This window comes from Aegilops tauschii, chromosome 1 (assembly GCF_002575655.3).
Source record: "Aegilops tauschii subsp. strangulata cultivar AL8/78 chromosome 1, Aet v6.0, whole genome shotgun sequence".
NCBI lineage: Eukaryota > Viridiplantae > Streptophyta > Magnoliopsida > Poales > Poaceae > Aegilops > Aegilops tauschii.
Window position 1 is genome coordinate 142,733,116 of NC_053035.3, and position 22,619 is coordinate 142,755,734.

Genomic DNA, 22,619 nt, shown 5'->3' on the forward strand with positions numbered 1-22,619 from the left:
TGAGAAACGGATGACCAAGACACAGTCTTTCAGAAGCATTAACTCTTACTCTGGGTAGACAGTACCACCTACATCCCCTACATCTGCTAGCCTACCACTGAAAGAGGTCACACAACATACTCAACTATGCCAGAGCCCATAATGGCTTGTGGCTGCACACGGAAGTTTCCAGCATGAATAATCTTATGATCCCTTTGAGCCTGAGTGGCATTCCACAGGGTAATCACGCGGGTACTCCGGGATTCCCTTGGGCAAGCACTGGGTTCTCTAGGTGCCCGGGCAAACCACTGGGTGCTCCAGGGTGCCCCAACCAATCCACTCAGATGTGTATTAAAGTAGCCACCTTAAATATCCCTTAGTTAATCATAACTCTCACATCTTTCATGAATTCTCTCAAACCAAACCACGTTTACAAGCATAGCAAAGTAGTGCAAGCATAACACAATAGTACCCTGGGTTTGAATGCAAGACAATAGGTTCCTACCTCATCAACTACTTCCCAATACCCACATGTTATCACATCCTACTCATGCAATGTTCGAGGGTTGAAACTAATGCATAAAAACTGGGTAAATAAGGGATATGATCAAAGTGTGAACTTGCCTGTACTGTTGATGAAGATGATTCGCACTCATAACTCCTGATAGTTCTACTCGTCACACTCCGATCAATCTATCGTGAGCAAGCAATAGTAACCACACATAAGCAATCAAGCAAAAGAATCGAAGAAAAGATCTTGGAAAACTTCGAAAACAAGCAATTAGCTCTTGCAACAGAAAACAATTTCTAACAGTACCAAAATTAGGTGAATTTGGCCTTATCAGAAAGTTTAGGTCAAGAACTTCAATTAGCAAAAAGAATCAATTAAATCAAAGTTACGAAACTCAAGTTATGATCAAAAGAAGTTTGAATATAAATCTGAACAAATTTCGAAATTTGACAATTTCAAAAGGTTGATGTGACAGGTTCACTAGATAGGTGAAAATAAGACGAAACTATAGGCGCTGGTTTCATCTAATTTGGATGAACGAGTAAAAAGTTATGGCTATTTGAAAAATCAGGGTCAAACTATTTTACGGAAGAAAAATAGCTACGGCTAAAAGAATTCTAGGTCTTATGTATAAGGTAGAGAAAAAACGACTTCGGAAAGAGGAGAAAACTTCCAGCAGTCCCGCCAGAGAGGAGAAAAATATTTTTCTTTAGTGAATCTAGTCAAACCAAAATATTGATTTAACCTGAATCGGATGATTTTTGGAGGCTCTATGGATCTATATTTATAGGTGGAAAAGAGGTTTAAGGGTTAAAGGCTAGGCAATGTGGGACTAAATGTAGACGTAAAAATAGAAAAGAGAAAAACGCACGGGCAAGTGTTCGGCCGGCCGGCGCACGCGCGCTGCAGTTTTTTTAACTTTTTATAGAAAAAGAAATATTTCTAAAAATAATTTTTTTCTCCAAGCATAACCGAAAAAATAAAGAAAAACAGTTACGGGCCTGTCTGCTGACTATGTTCCGCACGTGGGTGACGGATAGTTATGGGCCGCACACGTAGTTTGTTTTTTTTAATAGAAGCAGAAAAGGAAAACTGAATAACCAAAATATAAATAAAATTTTATATAGGCATATTATATATCAAAATTTTGAGAAAAAACATTTTCTACAACATGACATTTTTCGAGCATCAAATAAAATCCACAAAATTTTAAATAAAGCAAACAGTGCTACTGGCTCATTGAAAAATCAAATAAAATATTTTAAAATACCAAAATGATTCCAAACTCATTTTTCTCCACTTTTCTACTATAGGGAATCATTTTACCCTATTTTCCATATATTTTATTTTTGGAGAAAATTAATTTGAATAAAACCCAAATAACTCCAAATTGAAAATAATTTCAAAGGGACTTTAAATTTGATTCTTTTAAACTTCCAACTCATATTTCATATGATTTGAAGAAGTCATTTTATCTTCTCTCATGAAAATCATTGAGTTGCTTAAAGTTTCTGAATTCGAAATTTTTCCAAATGAAATTCAAATATTTTCAAAACCCCTTTCATTTATTTAAATGGAAGAAGTCATATCATCTCCACTCTAGGGTTTTGTATTTGAAAAGAATTTGAATTCATGGAGATCCGAAGTGCAAGGTGAAAGTTTGGGAAAGTCCTTTTATTTCCTCTCATTTAACTTTCAGAAAGTTTCAAATTTCACTCAATTTCACACAAGCAACCACACCACAATCTAACCAACAATCAAAACTATTTATTCAATATAACATTTCAAAATTTAGAATTTTGGGATGTTACATAAATAAACGAGAAACATATACAATTGCTCTATTTCCAAGTTGTTTAGCCAGGTCTGTGTTATCCTTGGGTCTTGGTAGTGTTGTAGAGGTCTTCGGCGTTGGTGTGTAGCGGCTTGGCTGCTCTATGATTTGCCTCATCGCCATTTGCATGAGGTTGCTCTAGGTCGAGTTAATCTATTGGATCTACAATTTGTCTATTTTTCATTTACATATTCTACTAATAGTATGCCAACTCTCAGATAGCCTGATCAAGATCTGCCTTATATGTGTTGCAGTGAAACAATGGGAGGCAATGAGGTTTACCATCGAGGTTTGCACATGCATGGCCCTTTGGCTAATAGCACATTATTGTGCAGTTGCAGGAATCATTATAATATTTAGGTTTTAACAATTTGGTCTTGCACATGTAGGTCCTGCTGTCAGAGGTTTATACCCATTGTTCGACCCATTTTGCGTATGGGGAAATGACATGTCCATGAATATCAGTCAAGTCAAGAAACTCGGAAAGATTGTTAGGATAAAGAAACTTGCGACGAATAACAGCAAGATCTTTGTTTGCACGGTGAAGAAGACATCGGTCAACTATAGGATGGTACTAACTATTTTACCTTGTTTTTCCCCTTGTGCCATTTCAAAATTTAGAACAACTATTTGTAAATATCTTTGTTTTCGGTCCTTCCCAAAGCAGTTCACCGATGATTACCTCTCAAACCACCTGCATGGTCAAGGGGCGAGGAAAGTATTCATTCAACACCCACGGTACAACATTGAAGTCTTCCTCAAGAGGACGAACGTTGGGCGGGCAATTATCCATAGCCACTGGCCTAAAGTTGCAAGGACATTCAACATCACTGGAGGCTTAATATTTGCCTTCCGCTTCTGCAGTTTCCCAGATGAGATTCATCTATCTATTTACCGTGCATGATGCTACTTTCCAAAGGTTTTCGATGTTGCATGTGAAACTTGGTGTTGTTGTGTAATGGCATAGCTTGCTATATGCCTATATGGTGTAACTGAGTGCTGAAGCTATCTGATGTAATTCAACTATAAAATCCTGGTTGTCGTAATACGGATATGAAATATATGGTGTGTTTCATAAGAAATGTCAATTTGATTACTAAATGGATTATCAATAGTAGACCAATTAGCCTGCTTATTGGGGTTTTCTATTGCAAACATTTTCTCAGACAACACCATGGGCGATGAACTCAAACAACCCACACGGTTTCTAGAAAGTAGGCGTGTTGAATCAATGAAGAATCACACACGACTTCGGCCAGAGAACTATTTGCGTTAGGCCACCTTGCACAAATGTGTCCACATAAAAAATTGTGTGTGATATACATACGAACGGAAATATTTTTCTGGGATTCACTGTGTGAGATGTACATACGAACAGAAATCTGATGCCTCTTCCGATCGCACACGAGCTCATTTTGCTCCGCGTGTGACCGGAGGACCTATCCCCGACAGTTTCTGGGTCATGTGGGAAGGACCTCCCCCCATCGCACACACACGCAAGGCAACAATTTAAAACTCCGTCGCAGACGTTTGTATAGCACGTCTCTGCACCGGTGAAACAAGTTAATGCAAGAATTATCTCCACAAAGCTCAGCATACAAACCTTTCAGCCAAATTGATTATTTACATGCTTCTGCAATAGCCATGTATTCTTCTTTCGTGGTAGATTGAGCAACTATTGGCTGCAACTTTGCCCTCAAACTCACGGCACAACCACCAACAGTGAACAGATAGCCTGTAAGGGACCTCCTCTTGTCCAAATCGCTGGAAGCAAAATCTGAATCCACATAGCCAGCTAATCCCTCACCAGTTCTGCCGAATTTCAAACAAGCATTGGAAGTGCCACGAAGGTACCTGAAAGTCCACTAAACAACCTTCCAATGTTCTTTACCAAGGTTAGCCATGTATCGACTGACCAAACTCATTGCAAATGACAAATCAGGCCTAGAACAGACCATGACATACATTAAAGAACCAACGGCACTGGAATATGGAATTCTTGACATATACTCAAACTCTTCATCATTACTATGACAATGAGAAGATGATAATTTGAAATGAGGAGCAATGAGAGTGCCTACTGACTTAGCATCATGCATATTAAAACGATGAAGAACTTTCTTAATGTAACTCTGCTGACTAAGAAATAACAAACCAGAATTTCTGACCCTCGTAATCTCCATACCTAGAATTTTCTTAGCAGCACCAAGATCCTTCATCTCAAACTCACTACTTAAATGTGCCTTTAAAGTAGTGATATCTTTCTTTCCCTTGACAGCAATCACCATATCATCAACATATAACAGCAAGTATATAGGTGATCAACAAATTTAATGTAAACACAAATATCATATGCAGACCTCTTAAATCCATGTGCTATCATAAATGAATCAAACATTTTATACCACTGTCTCGGAGACTATTTCAAACCATATAGGGACCTCTTTAACTTGCAAACAAATTTCTTCTTACCAGGCACTATGAAACCTTCTGGTTGGTCCATGTAAATCTCCTACTCCAGTTCACCATGCAGAAAAGCGGTCTTGACATCTAACTGCTCAAGCTCAAGATCATGCATAGCAACAATACCAAAAAATGCATGAATGGAACTATGGTTCACAACTGGAGAGAACGCGTCATTATAATCAATACCTGGTATCTGACTGAAGCCCTTAGCCTCCGCTTCGGCACAAGCCTACCGGCAACGGGCCTCGCTCCACTCGCTCGTCAAAAGTTAGTCTCTCTTTATACTTGAATTTGGAGCATAACATAATGTACATCTTCCCATCCGACATGGTTACATTTATGACTTACGAGATACATCAGTGTTCCGACCTCATGGGAGCTATGACGACGATGGAGGCAAGGTGACTACGCTAAGGTGGTTAGATTAATGTTTCCCAATCGAGAGCAATAACCATGATATAGAGAAGACAGAGAAATCTCGTGGAAGTGGTTCATGGTAGGGGTAAGATGCTAGGGTGTGTGTGTGTTGATGTCGAAGAAGAAACCATGCCCCTGACTAGAGGTATGACAAGTGGCAACATGATTGGCAATGGTGATTGTTGGGGCACTATGGTTGTGGGTAGAGACAGAAAGTGAGATGTCAATTTTAACCATAGGCATGGGTATCCGACCCGCATGGGTAGGGTATAGGAACATTTGTGTCCAGTGCCCGAGCCTTACCCGACTAGTCGGGGGTAGAATGGTACTATTTTGTGCCTATAAGTATGCCCAGATCTTGCCTGATTATGGGGCACTATGGTTGTGGGTAGAGGAGACAGAAAGTGAGATGGCAATTTTAACCATAGGCATGGGTATCCGAACCGCATGGGTAGGGTATATGAACATTTGTGTCCATGGTCAGTGCCTGAACCTTACCCAACTAGTCGCGGGTAGAATGGTACGACTTTGTGCCTATAAGTATGCCCAGATCCTGCCTGATTATCTTGCTGGTGGGCACATGTTTTATAAACCCCAAGTTATCAAGTCTTTGTATGTAAGCTCCGTATCCCACCCCATCCTCCTTGCAATAACCAAATTCACAGCCATAGAAATCTCTCGATGGCTCGCACCTATGAAACTAGCTATTATGTCATCATTCTTTGATGTTGTGTTGACCTGCTCAATGGGTACCCATAGGGCACTGATACAGCATGGGCATGGATATTTACCCGACGGTTATGGTACGGCCACAATTTTACACCCATGAGAACACATGGATATGGGTATATACCGGATCGATCTAATCACTATGCTCCAGATACAAGTCTCGAATTCGAATTGCAATCAGCCTCTCGTTGTTCTTGTGGAAGAAGAAGAAGGAAAGTAGGTGGGGAAAGGAGAGGAGAGAGAGTCGTCGTTCGTTCTGATCCTTCTGGATACCATCTCCCTGGTTGCTCGAGAGGATAAGTAATCGGTCAGTGGCAACGTGGGCTCAGCGGCCCCACTCCGGCCCGACGAATCTCCTGTTAGGCTGCACGATCCTCTTGGGCTTGTTGTCGACCCGCCTTGCCACCAGGTATACCTGGCCATGGGCCGGGCCGGGCCGGGCTTGGGTTGGGCCTACAAAAGCCCATGGCAGAAAGCTGAGGCCCAGGCCCTCCCAGGCCCTACCATCGGGCATACTTTTCAAGCCCAAGCCCAACCCACTTGGTAAAAAGCCCTGAAAAGCCCTTAGGGCTTAGGGCCGTGGGCCGGGCCTCTTCCTTAAAATGCCAATATGCCAAGCCCAAGCCCGTACAGGCCCTACTGGTGGGCTCAAACCTTAGGCCCAAGTCTGGCCCACAGGCAAGCACATCGGGCCTAGGCCCTGGATTTTAGGGCCGGGCCTGGGTGGGCCAACAGGGCCGGGCCAGAGATGGCCAGGACTACCACCAGGCCATCGTTGGCAGTGTGGCTCGCTGTCGTGGTAGCCCCCTTGGTCGTGGCTGTCAAGGCAAGTCGTGCGCTGACATCCGCTCCTCCTTGAGAGTTGGCTTGTCCCCAAGCCAGGAGAGTGGGGTAGCGGTCTTGCATCGTCTTGGCGTCTTCCCAGATGGCGTCGAGGACGGAGGGATCAGACCAGCGCACGAGCACCTGTTCACGTCGCCCTTGCGGCGTGTGGCGCCATCTTGTACTGATGATCTCGACCGGCGTCAGAGGTTCGTCCGTTGGGGTTGGCAGCGTCGTCTCGACCGGTGTAGTAGCAGATAAGGCTCGGCGTAGCTGCGACACATGGAAGACGGGGTGCACCTGGCACCGGCGGGTAGCTCGAGCTCATATGCGACGGGGTTGACGACATGGATGATCTTCTAGGGCCCGAAGTAACGAAAGGAGAGCTTGTGGTTGGAACGACGGGCCACCGTTGTCTGCACATATGGCTGCAGCTTGACGAAGACGGAGTCCCCGACGACAAAGGATCGATCAGAACGTTTCTTATTAGCTTGACTCTTCATAATGTTGCGTGCTCGATGTAAGTGCTCCGAAAGAACTTGCTGCATGTGCTTGCGCTCTTCAGGCCAGTCCTTGAGTTGTGGCAACTTGCATGTGGAAGCGGCTTCGATTCCCCAACGACGTGGCTCATGGCCATAGAGAGCTGCAAAAGGGGATGTATTGAGAGCAGAGTGAAAGCTGGAGTTATACCAAAATTCTGCCAGAGCCAAGTATTGGTACCACTTGTTTGGGTTGGCGTGGGTGAAGCATCTGAGGTAAATCTCCAGGCACTGATTGACACGCTCTGTTTGCCCGTCTGTCTGCGGGTGATACGGCGTGCTCATATTGAGCCCGGTGCTGATAGTCTTGAAGAGCTCTCGCCAAAAGCTGCTGGTGAACACGGGGTCTCTGTTAGAGACTATTACTTCAGGTAGGCCGTGCAATTTGTAGATGTTCTCCAGGTAAGAATGAGCCACTTTCGCCACCGTGAAGGGGTGGCTGAGCGCGAGGAAGTGGGCGTAGCGAGTAAACTTGTCGACCACAACCAGAATGCAATTGAACTTGCCAGAAGAAGGAAGGCCATCAATGAAGTCCATGGTGACTACCTTCCACGCACCATCTGGAACTGGGAAAGGTTCGAGCAGGCTGGGGTAGCGAACGCGCTCTGGCTTGGCTTGCTGGCAAAAGGAGCGTGTATGATCTTTCATCTTAGGCCATGTGAATAGACGGCGGAGGCGCCTGTAGGTCACCGGTACTCCGGAATGGCTGCCCATTGTGCTGTCATGGAAGGCGTGGAGCATGCGTTGTTGTAGAGAAGGAGAGCCTCCGAGCCAAATTCTGTCTCTGAAGTATAACAAGCCATCGCGCATCTGGAAGCACTTCTTGGGATCCGGTCGTCTATCAAGGTCGCGTATAATATGCTGCACTTGTGTGTTGGTCCCGTAGCTGGCCACAATATCGTCCAGCCAGGTAGGTTTGCAAATTGAAACAGCTGTGATGGAGGCGTCTGGGATGCGGCGAGACAGAGCATCAGCGACTGAATTGGTTGGTCCCGGCCGGTAGTAGATTTTGTATCTGAGCCCGAGCAGTTTGGTGAAGGCCTTTTGTTGCCATGGGGTGGACATGTGTTGACCATCCAGGTGCACTAAGCTATGTTGATCTGTGCGAATGATGAACTCTTCATTCTGTAGGTAAGGGCGCCACTGTTCAATTGCCATCAGAATTGCCATGCATTCTTTCTCGTACGTGGATAGGCCTCTGTTCTTGGGACCCAAAGGCTTGCTCATGTAAGCAATATGGTGCCCTTCTTGTTGGAGTACTGCACCTACTCCATATGCACACGCGTCCGTGTTAATGGTGAATTTCTTGGTGAAATCAGGCACTTGAAAGACTGGTGTTGTGACTGGTTTCAGTTTCAGAGTATCAAAGGCTTGTTGTGTGTCACTTCCATACAAACTACTGGTGTTTCTTGAGGAGGTTGAACAGTGGTTGGGCAATAATTCCAAAATGTTGGACAAACTTTCGATAATAGCCAGCGATGCCGAGGAATCTGCGCACCTCCTTAACACAAGTGGGTGTCAGCCACTTCTGAACTGTCAAAACTTTGCTGGGATCGGTAGAGACACCCTGCTCGTTGATGACATGGCCGAGGTAGGCGATCTGTTGTTGTGCAAAGGAGCACTTGGACTGCTTAACTTGCCATTGATCTTCTCAAAGCAGTCGCAAAACTTGTCTGAGGTGTTGTATGTGATCAGTCAGAGTCTTACTGAATATGAGGATATCGTCAAAGAATGAGATGACGCAGACACGGTTCACTGGGCGAAGGGTGGTGTTCATGGCACCATTGAAAGTTGCTGGTCCCCCGGCGACACCGAACGGCATGACCCGGAATTCCCAATGCCCTAAGTGAGTTTGAAAGGTCGTCTTGTATTCTTCCCCCTCTGCCATGCGTATTTGGTGGAATCCAGCGCGCAAATCAAGTTTAGAGAACCACTTGGCGCCTGCAAGTTCATCCAAGAGCTCATCAATGATAGGCATTGGGTACTTGCTGACCACTGTCAGAGTTGAGACGTCTATAATCCACGCAAAGGCGCCAGGAGCCATCTTTCTTCTTGACAAGAAGGGCTGGGGAGGACAATGGTCTTGAACTTTTTTGAATTACACCGGTATCGAGCAGTTCCTGAACTTGTCGCTCGATCTCTGTTTTGAGCTTCGATTTGTATCTGTACGGACGCGAATTGACTGGTTGGGCGCTGGCCATCGGGAGAATTCCGTGGTCGCACTCGTGACGTGGTGGAAGGCCGTGCGGGTCTTCAAAAACATCTGTGAATTGTTCTAGCAGGTGCAGGACTTCCGTTGGAATTGGTGTGTCTGTTGTGTTGTTCTCGTCCAGAGAATTGAGGTGAATAACATGAGCGATTGAGCCTTGCTTGCAAGCTTTGAGCAGTTCAGGGGCACAGATCAATGAACATTGTGTTTGGTCAGACGACACCGCTGACATTTTCAGTTGCCCGCTTGGTGTTGTGACTGTCATATGCTGCTTTATCCAATCAATGTTCATCGGGTTGTGCTTGCGTAACCAATCCATTCTCAATATGGCATCATATGATCCGAGCTTGAGAACCTTAAAATCAGTCTTGAACTCATCCTCCTGGAGGAATAAAGTGAGTGCAAGGAATGGTGGCGCCGTCGGCAACGCGCACACGGCATGGTCGTGGCAATAGAGTGATCCCCGAGAGCTTGGAGGCGAAAGAGCTGTCCACAAAGGAGGTGGAGCTGCCGGAGTCAACCAGAAGCAGAACTTCATGCCCTTGCACCCAGGCTTGGAGTTGGAGAACACCCGGAGCAGATGAACCATCTTCAGCTTGGCAGGAGATGGTGCACAAATTTTCTTCGTCAGAGATCAGCGAATCTGGTGGCGATTCTGACGCTGCGTCGTCCAGACTGAACATGGCGAGTAACTCATCCACAATGTGCATCTGAACAGTAGGGGGGCACACATGGTCCTTGCCCCATTTCTCGCCGCACTTGAAGCAGAGTCCCTTCACGCGTCGGAAGGCGCAGAGGGCGGCCACCTTACTGGCTTCAGGTGTAGTGCGGCGGCGTCAGTACCGTGCCTATCTTCAAAGTTTGCCATAGGCATTGCAGGTCGCCCAAAGAAGGATGGTGACGCCGTCCTGGGAGCTTGGCCTTGGCCGCGGTTGGCATGGGGAAGACGATCGTACAATGGCTCGCCGTCGGCCACTTCCTCCTGAAGCAGGGCCAGCGAGCACGCCGTTTCTAGGTCTGGTGGACGCTGCATGAGCACCACCGCTCAGATGGACGCTGCATGAGCACCACCGCTCAGATGTCCGGTCGCAATCCCTCAACAAAACGTGTCAAGAAAAAATACAGGTGAGTAGATTCTGAGTATGAAATCATGTGATTCATCAGATATTCAAAGCGCTCAATAAAATCAGCAACTGAGGTGGTCTGTTTGATGGCATAGAACTGGCGGATAAGCATCTCGAAACGAATGCAGAGAAGAGAGGCAAAGGACTCCCAGTCCAATCCAACTAATTTTTTCTGCACAGATTGCAACCAGATTCCTCCTGGACCGGAGAAATTCAGAGTCGCCATTGGTACACGATAGGAGTCATGGATCGAAAACATCTGAAAATACTGCTCACATAGAGTTTTCCAGAGTTGGGGGTTCTCGTGAATGGGTTATATCACCCCTATTTTGTTTGAAAAGACCATCCAGCCAGAATAAAACAAAGGAAAAGAAATAGAACGTACCTCCTTAAATAAATATCTCACCTATCAAACTCAAGCAAGAGTCGAACCGCTAGCTTTTTGTGGCCATGGGAACCGGCTGGGACACCCTCAAACCCCCTTTTATTCTTAAAAAAGGGATCGGCACTAAGGCAAAATTCATGGGCGGTGGTGGCTGCCCCATGGTGGCAAGCACGGAGGATGACAAGGGAGGTGGATGGGAGAGAACGAGCGGAAGGGGAAGCGTACCCGTGCCCGGGAGTACCCCCGGTGACTCTTTGGTCACCGGTGGTGGCCCCCCGGTAAGATCGACATCGTCGTGGCCACTTGGCCCGTGGAGGCTTCCTCGCGCGGCGAGAAGCGGCGGCGGAGACGGAAGCAGGGGCGCCGCTCCACTCGACGAGTGCGGCGTGGCCGCTTGTAGCGAGGCGACCGTGGTCTCCAGCTTGGTGAAGCGGGCTTCCAGATCCGGCTTCCAGCAAAGCAGATCGTCGATCTGGGACGTCTGCGCTTGCAGTTGCTTGTCTTGGTGCAGCTTGTCGAGATATTCCTTGAGAGCAGGATCCATGGTGGCGAGCAGAACTTGCCGCGCGTGGAAGCGGTGGCGGGTTTCCAGGATGGAATGCGGCAGATTAGGTAGCTTGTCGAGATATTCCTTGAGAGCAGGATCCATGGTGGCGAGCAGAACTTGCCGCGCGTGGAAGCGGTGGCGGGTTTCCAGGATGGAATGCGGCAGATTAGGTGGTGTGAGGTCTCTAATACGAGGATGTTAGGTACCGGATCAATCTAATCACTATGCTCCAGATACAAGTCTCGAATTCGAATTACAATTAGCCTCTCGCTGTTCTTGTGGAAGAGGAAGAAGGAAAGTAGGTGGGGAAAGGAGAGGAGAGAGCCGCCGTTCGTTTTGATCCTTCTAGATACCGTCTCCCTGGTCGCTCGAGAGGATAAGTAATCCGTCAGTGGCACCGTGGGCTCAGCGGCCCCACTCTGGCCCGACGAATCTCCCGTTGGGCTGCACAATCCTCTTGGGCTTGCTGTCGACCCGCCTTGCCACCAGGCCATCGTTGGCAGTGTGGCTCGCTGCCGGTGGTAGCCCCCTTGGTCGTGGCTGTCAAGGCAGGTCGTGCGCTGACAATAGAATTATTGTACCGGCGTCACACCCTACCCGCTGCCATCGGGAGACAGTAGGGGTGCTCGATACAACTCTATAATTCTTGACTCGCGGGGTCTAGTATCTTAAACCAACCACATGAAGTTTTAACTCCGGTATTTGCACGAGAAATCAATGCTACTGCATCCAAACGCATTGACATTTCTCAGAAGGACGAGGTGTGCCAACCAGACACATCCAAGAACGAGCGGCCAGTTCACACCATCCAAACTATAATGTACGCACCTATATATTCTTGACTACTACTACTTCCTGCTTTTTTTTTTGAGAATCGACTACTACTTCCTGCTAAACTAGCATGCGAGGAACTAAACCCTGAATCGAGGTTGCCAACTTGGCCCACAACCAGCCCTACAACTCTTGGTCAGCAAGGAGCGCGAGATCTAGAGGTTTCATCAGTTGAGAACTAGCTTCATAATCAGATCGTTCCAGGCGTCGATGGGCCCTGGCACGCACCAATGCAGGCAATCATTCTGAACCGATGAGCCATCCTTGTTGCCCTGTGCAAATGGATGGAACATCCTGTAAGGACCAGCATGGCCGTCAGGTCTCATGGACGAAATGCTGTAAGTGTCCAAGAGCTTCAGTTTCACCGCGTCCCTTGAGCTATTGGCCGCTGTTACGGCCTTGTTGAACTCCTCAAGCTCAATCCCCCTCATGATATGTTCCATGTATTTCCCACCGTACTCTCCCTTCTTGTAAGGCAATACCCTGTTACAGGTTCCGCCGCTGAACCACTCGCCATTCTCAAAGTGATCAGGCGCCCAGGTTCTGAAGAGGACAACTGGCTTATGGTGCGCCGAGGAGATGAATTTGAGTACCTCTTGTAAAGTCCTGCGATACAAGTGCTCAAACCCGACTTCAGTTAGGTTCTTGTCCTGGCAATGATGACAGCCTAACACCTTACCACTCTCCCAGTAGACCGCAGTCTTAAGAAACCATTGTCCACCGGCAATCACAACATAGTCAAACCTCTCGTACTGACTTATCCAGGTTGGTTCAAGTATGTCAAGGTGAAGCTGGATCTCGGAAGTGGACTCGCCATTCTCATTTTCAAAAACCTCTGATTTGACGAGGAAGGGAGCCCAAACGAGGGACACAGTGAAGTTGTATGATTGGAAGTGCCATCTCCTATTTTTGAATTCTTTATCATGGTAGACCTCAACAGGTTCATCAGCCTAAATAAACAGCAAGCAGGTCCAATAATAAGGATACTATACCACTACAAATGCAAGGTATAGAGGGGAGAGGCATGTTACATAAGTAATGCATTGTTGTTCTAACCCAACTAGAAGTACATTCAAATAGTGCACACAATTTATAAATATGAGAAAAAACACCACTTTTGATGCTAAACTACTGGCATCATTCACATTCGTCTTCAAACATTTTTTGGGCTCATTTGAATCCATAAACTATCAATATGTCAGCCTATGTGTGTAAAATTGGTTACAAAATATAACTGCAATCTGTGCAAAAATAAAGTAAATATGCTACATTTTTTTGCACAGATAAATGACCATATACTTTCAAACAAAGATTTACATGCATAAACCTCACGTCACAACCTACATACAAGATTCTCTTCAGATATTTTCAAAATTTCAGAAGCGATCTTGCATTAGAGAAACTGGCCAGGGGTGAACTGCTCTGGATACTACGGAATACAATAGTTTAGGGGGTTACGTATCATAGCATAATTCAGTGTATGCTCCTCCAATTGTAGTACTCCCTCCGTTCCTAAATATAAGGTGTATTAGTTTTTCAAAAAGTCAAACATTGTCTATGTTTGACCAACTTTATAGCAAAATATATAAATATTTACAATACTAACAATATAAAATATGAAAATATATTTCATGGTGAATCTAGTGACAATGATTTGGTATTCTAGACATTGATATTTTTGTATATAAACTTGGTCAAAGTTAGGCAAGTTGACTTTCTTAAAAAATAATACACCTTATATTTAGGAACAGAGGGAGTGTCTCCTAATGAGGAGAAACAAAATTTCCTTTTAGGGCATTTAAACATAAAAAATAAGAAAATACAGATACGAGCATGATGCTTCAAGTAAGCATTAACAGCAGCACTTCAGTGTGACAAATTGATAATTAAAAGGAGGAGTCATGTAATGTGGTATAATTTACCTTAGACAGAAGGCATATCAAGGACTGAACTTGGTTACGAAGAATGGAGTCACCGATAAGGCCCCATGCTTTGTTCCTCATAGCACCTAGAAATCTAATTTCATCAAACGGTGGCAAATCACATTCATAAGGTTTCCACCTCCAGTGAAGATATCCAGTGTCTGGTCTACCATTCCTCATACAATTTTGGTGATCATCAATAAATCGACAACTTGAATTTGTATAGGCTGGGCCAGAGGGATTTGGTAGCCATTCTCCATTGAAAAGGTCACATTTTCCTATGCAAGTATATCCACGTCAGATTCTGGAAATCAGAAAAGTGCAGAAATAAGCAATTCAGCTTAAAACGTTTTTTTATTCTTTCAGATTTCCAAGAGAGTAAATCCTTAGGTAAAAGAGTAGTGAGGCGGGTGCATTCAGGTAACAGAAACTGAGAACTGCTCCACTGAGTCATTAATCTTGTCCATTTTGCGAAAACCTGAAAACATGGCAATAGAAGGCACCTGGTACTAACTGCCCCTGATTCTCTAGGCTATGCTTGCTTTTATTTTCCAAAAGAATAAAAAATAAATCGGTACCCCTGATTCTCTCTCTGTTTCGGCAAGAAAATTATTGGATCTGAAAATGATCGCTTCCAAATTCCTTATAGAAAGTTAGAAACTAAAAGATTTGATCTGAAATTAACCAAAACTGCTCTTCCTGAAGACCACCCGTGGAACTTGCCCATACATCAGGACGCAAGGCCACATGCTCATCGTGGCACAGCATCTTCGTAGTGGCAAGGTTGTCTTGATGTGCTGGTGAAGGTCATCACCGTGCAGGTGAGAGTCTATGAATGCTCATGAAAGGTTATCGTCCATGCGCTCATGAAGGTCACAAACACCTTCATCCTTGCTACAGCATTCTTCACTTGCTCCGCTTTTTGTCACCAACATCAAGGTCATTTGCTTGCTGCGCTTATTGTCTCGAACGGTCTAGCCACAAGGAAATGTTACCAGCAACATCCATTAACTCTTCTCTTGGATATCGTAAGCTGCTGTACTAGGTTATTTATCATGTGAAAGTGTGGACAAGGATGAAACACAGAGAGAGGATAGGAAATAATTTTCCTTTTTCAAGCTAAAGTTAGGCAGTCAAGCCAGCGTATTGTTTTTGTGGTTTAAACCCCCCCTGACGCGCCTAATCTGGCGTATTCTTTTTGCGGCTTTTAATCTACCCACTCCAACCTCTATCTCAAAAGAACTTGTTAAATTGGGTAAATAGACAAATTAAGGCTCTGATGCGGGTGGAAGTGAGTGCTTTATGTTGGGCTATGTAGAACTGCTGCAATGGTTTTATTTTTAACAAGAAAAATGTTTCCAATTTCATTTTTTTTTCTTTTTTTTGCAGGATAAACATTGGACCCAGAGGTGGTGCTTACTGCACTGTGTGGAGGCACGGGTTTCACTGGACTCTGGGTGCAGCCATTTGGAAATGGTAGCACGCGCTTTGTTCAACAAATATGTTGCCTAGAAATAGCATTGATGTTTTATCAGAAAAAAAAGTAATAGGATTGATGTCGCACAAGTTGTAGCTGTTAATCCTGTTGCTCTTTGGTTGGCAAACGCCCTTCGGAGTTGCTTGTTTTTCGGGGTTTTTTCTTTTTGTAAGGATTAAACTTTGCTAAAAATTGGTTGCGCGCATCAACCAATGGAGAGGGCAGGGCCATACCCTATCTGGATAAAAAGCTGGCAGGGCATCCCAGTCAGTGCCAAATGTGTCTTCCTTTGCCACGTGGTGGGACTTTAAAGCAAAGTGCACCAACAAGATTGTGAGAAACTAGAATAGGATGGAACACACAATGTAATGAACACTTAAAGAGTGGCTTAAATACACTGTTAGACGCACAACATGTATAACAGAAAACACTTTTATATCTAGCCAACTGCATGAGAGAAACAAGGGTAATCAGGGCACAGCTTGGTGTACATAGCGTTGGGAATCACTTATTGGATTATCCACTCCAACAAAGATTAGTGACACAAATGAGCAATTCTCAAGTCATGTGACCTGTATGCATACGACTCACAAGTTGTTTGTACCCGAGGTGCAATTTAGTATTCCAAAACATAGGAAACCTGTCGTTGCTCCCAAGATGTTCTTATTTGTGAGGCACCACGACGGGTAAGCACTAATTAATTGACGAAACAACTGCCTATGCGCTACTAAATTTGGCAGTTCATACACAAAAATATGATTAGGCAGATCAGTTAAGGCAAATGACAGTGTTAAAGGCAATGTATCCGATGAAAACTTCATTTCAGTGCAACCCTGAAAAGTATCTTTAGGATATCGGATTCTAGATGGACTGCTTGGATATCAGGTGGATGTCACAACCCAAGCTCCAGAGAGCGTAGTCGTGAGGAGGCTGCTGTGCCATGGCGTGGAGAGGTGGGCGAGAGGGTTGGTGGAGGTGAACCTCCGTTTTCTGGTTTTCCTTATAGATTGATTGATGCCCCTAAGGCTTACACGCTGTCCATTATATGGACGACATCTACTTGATCCCCAAGTTGGATCAGACCCTTTCCTGGCAAAACTCTGAATGTTCCCTAACAAACTATGATTCTTTCCCATCTTATAATAATTCTAATAACTAGACAAGTCTCAGGCTGCAGGCTCTGGACTAGCCCCGCGCACCTAATGCTGGCCCCACCTATGGTCAGCCATGAGAATTTTTGGCATTTTAGACCACCTGATGACTTTCCGATTAAAATAAGACTGCACCAGGGGTCAGCTTTGAGCCCTTATCTTTTTGCTTTGGTGATGGATGAGGTCACACGGGATATACAAGGAGATATACCATGGTGTATGCTCTTTGTGGATGATGTGGTGCTAGTCGATGATAGTCAGACAGGGTTAATAGGAAGTTAGAGCTATGGAGACAAACCTTGGAGTCGGAAGGTTTTAGACTTAGTCTATATCTATACCTACCCTACTAATAAAGCAAGGTGCGTTTCGCCAATTTTTTCATCCGTTCACCGCCAAAAAGATTTATTTTTTCTACCCGAGGTGGTACTAAATTCTTATGCATTTGTGTGCTAGAAATATAATTTCCGTACGTGGGCCGCGCGCCGTGGCCCAGCGAAGCCAGCCCACTTATTTTTCTGCCCACGCAGCTGGGAAAACTCTATTTTTCGCACAGGGCGACAAATAGTCGGAGGTCGCACAGGACAACCAATAATGGGCTGGCCCATTTTTCTTTTTTTTCTGTGTTTTACTTCTATTTTTATTCTCCTTTCCCTATCTTTTTTTCCTTTCGAAGTTTAATTTTATTTTATAATTTATTTCGTAAATTAAAAATTCTCAAAAAACGTTCAGAATTAAAAAACAAATTTTGGAAAATGTTCAGAATTCCAAAATTTTGTTGTTATTTTTAAAAATATTCGGAACTTGCAAAAAGTTGCGCATTTTCTTATAAAAAATTATGGTTTTACAAAATTGTTCGGGATTTTTTTTAAAATGGCATTCCAAAAAATGCTCCAAATTAAAAAATATTCATGTTTTAGTGAAATTTCGAAATTAAAATAATGTTCATGTATAAAAGATACACATTTTCTAAAAATCTTATGAATTTTTCAACAAATATTCCCGTTTTAAAAAAATGTTCACAAATTCAAATAATGTTCATGTTTTTATAAAAAAGTTGGTGTTTTCAGAAAATGTTTATGAATTTTAAAAGATGTTCCCTTTCATATTTTGTTCGTGTTTTTTCGGAAGTGTACATAATTTTCAAAAAAGTGTTCAGGATTTAAAAAATTGTTCATGTTTCCTAGAATATTCAGAAACTTCATACCTTAAAATACCCTCGATTGAAATGATTGAAAGGAAGAGTAGATTGAATAACTCATGGGCCTTATCTGGCGTACAATAACGGAACATAAATTTTAAATGCCCTTGATCGATGAATGGAAAAATAGCGGATTGATTCCTTCACACGCGGCGAAACCGAGAAGCTCAATGTTCCTTTTTCGTGTGCATACAGGGTTTTGCTTGCACATATAACTCTCACTGACTTTAAATGCATACTATTTTATCTCCCGTTGCAACGCACGGGCATATGTGACTAAAACCAAGTAGGTGCGGTTTCAGTACTACTAGGCACGAGGAGGAGGTCAGCCTTGATGGGCAGATGCCACATAAGGACACCTTCCGATATTTGGGGTCAATGTTGCAAAAGGATGGAGATATCGATGAAGATGTGGAACAATTGAATCAAAGCCGGATGGATGAAGTGGCGACAAGTTTCTCGCATTCTCTATGACAAGAGAGTGCCACAAAAGCTAAAAGGCAGGTTCAATAGGACGGCGATTCGACCCGCAATGTTGTATGGTGCTGAGTGTTGGCCGACTAAAAGGCGACATGTTCAACAGTTAGGTGTGGTGGAGATGCGCATGTTGAGATGGATGTGTGGCCACACAAGGAAGGACCTCCAGAAGCTCCAATGCATAGTGGACAGCTAATGCGTACTGATAATGTCAAGAGAGGTCAGGGTAGACCGAACTTGACATGGGAGGAGTTCGTAAAGAGAGATCTGAAGGACTGGAGTACCACCAAAGAACTAGCCATGGACAGGGGTGCGTGGAAGCTTGCTATCCATGTGCAAAAACCATGAGTTGGTTGCAAGATCTTATGGGTGTCAGCTCTAGCCTACCCCAACTTGTTTGGGACTAAAGGCTTGGTTGTTGTTGTTGTAGACCGCCTGTATGAGTGTAATGACAGAAAGTACCACCTCTGAATGGAATTGGCAAAAAAAAGGCCACCTGCCCCATGGCAGCAAGTGCGGCAAACGACACAGAATGCTTGCCGCCACAGCCTGTGGCGGCAACCTGTTCATGCACTGTTCATCAACTCCCAGTGCGTGTATTGTGCTCATCCCAGTGAATGAACAGTGCTGCCGCCACAGCCACGCCGCGTGTCGCCGTACTTGCCGCCACAGGGCTGGTGGTCTTTTTTGCCAATTCCACTCAGAGGTGGTCCTTTCTATCATTACACGCAGGTAGTCCAAAATTATATTTCACCCCCACGCTACACCACCGCACATCCTGCTCGGCGCCCTCGCTGCTTGTCTTTCCCCTCCTCACAATAGTGCGCCACTCCTTGTTGCCGTCTCATTTTAACAAATTAAAGGCGAGCATCTCAACCACGGGTTACGAGGCGGAGCTTGGAACTCCGTTGCCCATCAAGCTGGGCGGCGGATGCGCACGGAAGCGTCGCCCTCTCCCTCTAAGCCTTGTACAACTTCACATTTGTTGGCAGCAATGGAGACTCGGAGCTGGACTGATAGTTTTTTTTTCCTTTCCAGGAAGACGATGGAGCAAGAAAATCTACCGTGAGGTAATAAATCCCCCCCCCCCCCCCCCCCAAAAAAAATGAAAATTCACAGCAGCCATGTAGCATGTTCTTCTCCTCCAACGCTCACATGACCATTTGGAGGAACTCGCCATGCCGACCAACCACAAACCAAGAAAAGTACCGAACGGGGATTCACTCATGTACAAGAGTCCCCTAAATCTGGAGATCCGGATCCGGAGAGCCTGACCCTTGACTCGCCTACAACACCAAAGAGTGCGCCGTAGTGACAGAGGAGGAGGGGTCGGAGAGAATTATTCCTTGCCATTGTCGTCCTTGCCGCCGCTTCGACCTCAGCGATGGAAACAGTGAGAGGAGGAAGAGGGTGCTTCCTCAGCCACCTCTTGCTCGCCAAGCAGGAGAGAGTTCACGAAGCAGAGGGAAGTCATGAGGGGTTTTTCGTGATATATATTCAAGTGATTAGAGGGATATCCCACCTTTCATCTGACCCGTCGATTCTGAATCCGAGAGCTCGGATTGAAAGATTCCATGTTTGCACTGAAATAGAGTTTTCACCTGATACATTGCCGTGTTTATAAACAGACAAAAGGTATAGTGGGCAGATTGAATGGTGATATTTTCTATCTGAAAATCAAAATGATCTACATAATTGGTATCCTAATTACCCTTGAAAAGTAAAGCTAAATTCCTTTACAGCTCAGGATTTAAGAGATATCTTTCATATTAATATGAATTCCACGAGTTGTGACATTGGCAGGGGTGGAACCTATGAATAAAGATGTTATGACAACTAAGAATTCGTTTTGTTAGCACTTATATAAACGCATTCACCATTTTTTCCTAAGCCACAAATATGGCAAGCTGACATGGAAGATGTGGAACCTATGAGTGAAAATGTTATGACAAGTTATCAACTGAGGACTAAAAATTATTACTCCCTCCATAAAAAAATATAAGAGCGTTTAGATCACTACTTTAGTGATCTAAGCGCTCTTATATTTCTTTACAGAGGGGGTACTTTTTAGCACTTATCAAACATATAAATTTTATCCCTTTTCTTCCTAAGCCACAAATTTGGGAAGGTCTACAAAGGTTAACAAATTGAACTCAACTGTTACACTCATGATTATGCCGCCAAAAGTGTCAATAAACATTATTTACTACTACATCTGCCACAAAATGTAAGACGGTTTTTTACACTATGATAATGTCAAATGTCTTACATTTTGAGACAGAGGGAGTAATTTTTTTGGTGCCCACAAACATATACCCATTTCCTTATAAATATTTTCTATAAAATGAATAGCAAAGGAGCTGCTAACATTTAATCAAGGAAGTCAACTAGTAGCAATTTTGTCTTAACAATTGATCTGTGTCGAAGCTTGTAATATTTTTTTATGGGTGTAGCGAAGCAAAGCTTTTAGTATAATTGTATAGAATTTCATTCCCGTACTTTTTAACTCAAGTACATCACATGGCAGTATCTGAATTCTCGGTATTTTACATAAATATTTACCCGCTAGACGGGATTAAACCACCGGTTTCGTGTCTTACTTTCTATTCCATGCAAAAGCACACCTTAAAACCAAAATGTAGAATTCAAGTTGGCAATTGCCAATGGAAAACAAAACAAATACAACTGTCGTTATAACGACTCCTATGCTCATAAATAAAGGTTCAATGTTTCCAAACATGGAGGATAAGTAAAAGATCAACTTTTTATACTAGAAAGTACATACATCAAATGAAAATGCTCGAAACTGCTCCATTTTGTTCTCAGTCCCGTTTCGAGCTACCCATCGAACCGGGGGAAAATAACACTTATACCTAAAAAATGATAGGGACCGATTTCCCCAGCATTCAAGATGCAACAAAACAATTAGGCTGTAAACGTGCAATCCCTATTCATCTGCAATCACCCAATATCTTTCTGAACTTTGTCTTATTAAGACCACAACAGGCGTTCAGGAACGATAGAGTAAAATTCCTATTTCACGGAACCAAAACATAAGTTCCAAGTTCCAACCTTGAACTCAAGAAAATACGGCGCAATTTCCAACAAACAAAAAATCACCAAAAACTACAGGCGAGACAAAATGCGAAACAATTCGCCCTCACTAAAACCCCCGACAAGATAAACCTAAACCCTACGAATCTCTGAACTTTCTTACTCAACTGAAACTAGAACTGGCAGAGAAATCCCGTACCTTCCTTGATATCCGGCGACAGAGACGAAGAGGAAGAGAAGGAGCAGAGCAGACGGAAGGAGACGCCGGCGAAGAGGATCCACCCGATGGCCTTGAGCCCTCCCAATCCCCACCCCCCTCCGCCTCCCTTGCGAGATCGAGGAGAGAACGGCAACGCCGCCCACGGCGACCACCTCGGGCCCAAGCCCATGGGGTGCTAGGATAATACTACTAGGATAGGATGGACCCCAGCTCGAGTGCCTGTGCGTGCGAGCCGAGCAGGGTAGGAGAGGAGGAAGGAGACACTGGGACTGCGAGTCGAGGACATCTGACCCTCTCGGTCTGGGCGTGTGGGAGTCCCATTGTGGGGCCTGCCACCATTCTCAGCCTCATCCGTCGCCTCCTTCCTGACCGGGCCTCGTGGCCCGTGACCTTAATTCCTACACAGCACCTATTTGGCGCTTTATTTTTTATTTTTTGAGAATTACCTATTTGGCGCTTCAGCGCCCATTATAGGTCATTTTACAAATGGGCGCACACTCTCCTGCGACCTGGACTGGCCCATCTAATTTTTTCTGGTTGTTAAAACGTAAAAAACTGTGAGCAGCCACATTCTTTTCATGTGACTACTTACCTCTTTTTCATTCTCTCAAAAAAAAACTTACCTCTTTTTCAACGGTGTCTAAGGAAAAAACATCTTTTTCAACGTTTTCTTCTTTCTTATTTCCTTTTTTATTTTCCCGTTTCAATTTCTCTTTTTCTTTCTTTT

At 44.4% G+C, this 22,619-nt stretch overlaps 1 protein-coding gene across 1 annotated transcript; it reads right to left on the bottom strand.

The window, feature by feature from the left end:
• Nucleotides 1–12,263: 12,263 nt before the first annotated feature.
• LOC109744795 (protein trichome birefringence-like 25) lies at nt 12,264–22,202 on the bottom strand. Its single transcript, XM_020303938.4, has 3 exons — nt 21,872–22,202; nt 14,316–14,593; nt 12,264–13,343 (listed from the first exon to the last, which is right to left on the bottom strand). The coding sequence occupies exons 1-3, from the start codon at nt 22,059–22,061 to the stop codon at nt 12,561–12,563; spliced, it is 1,251 nt and encodes a 416-aa protein (XP_020159527.1). The 5' UTR covers nt 22,062–22,202; the 3' UTR covers nt 12,264–12,560.
• Between the last annotated feature and the right edge of the window lie 417 nt (nt 22,203–22,619).

Excerpts from the sequence above, each read along its gene's own strand:
- LOC109744795 (XM_020303938.4), bottom strand. The coding sequence starts at position 22,061 with ATGGGCTTGGGCCCGAGGTGGTCGCCGTGGGCGGCGTTGCCGTTCTCT. Across the intron at positions 14,594-21,871 it reads GTCGCCGGATATCAAGGAAG|GAAAATGTGACCTTTTCAAT; the intron begins GTACGGGATTTC and ends ATACTTGCATAG. Across the intron at positions 13,344-14,315 it reads TGATATGCCTTCTGTCTAAG|GCTGATGAACCTGTTGAGGT; the intron begins GTAAATTATACC and ends CTGTTTATTTAG.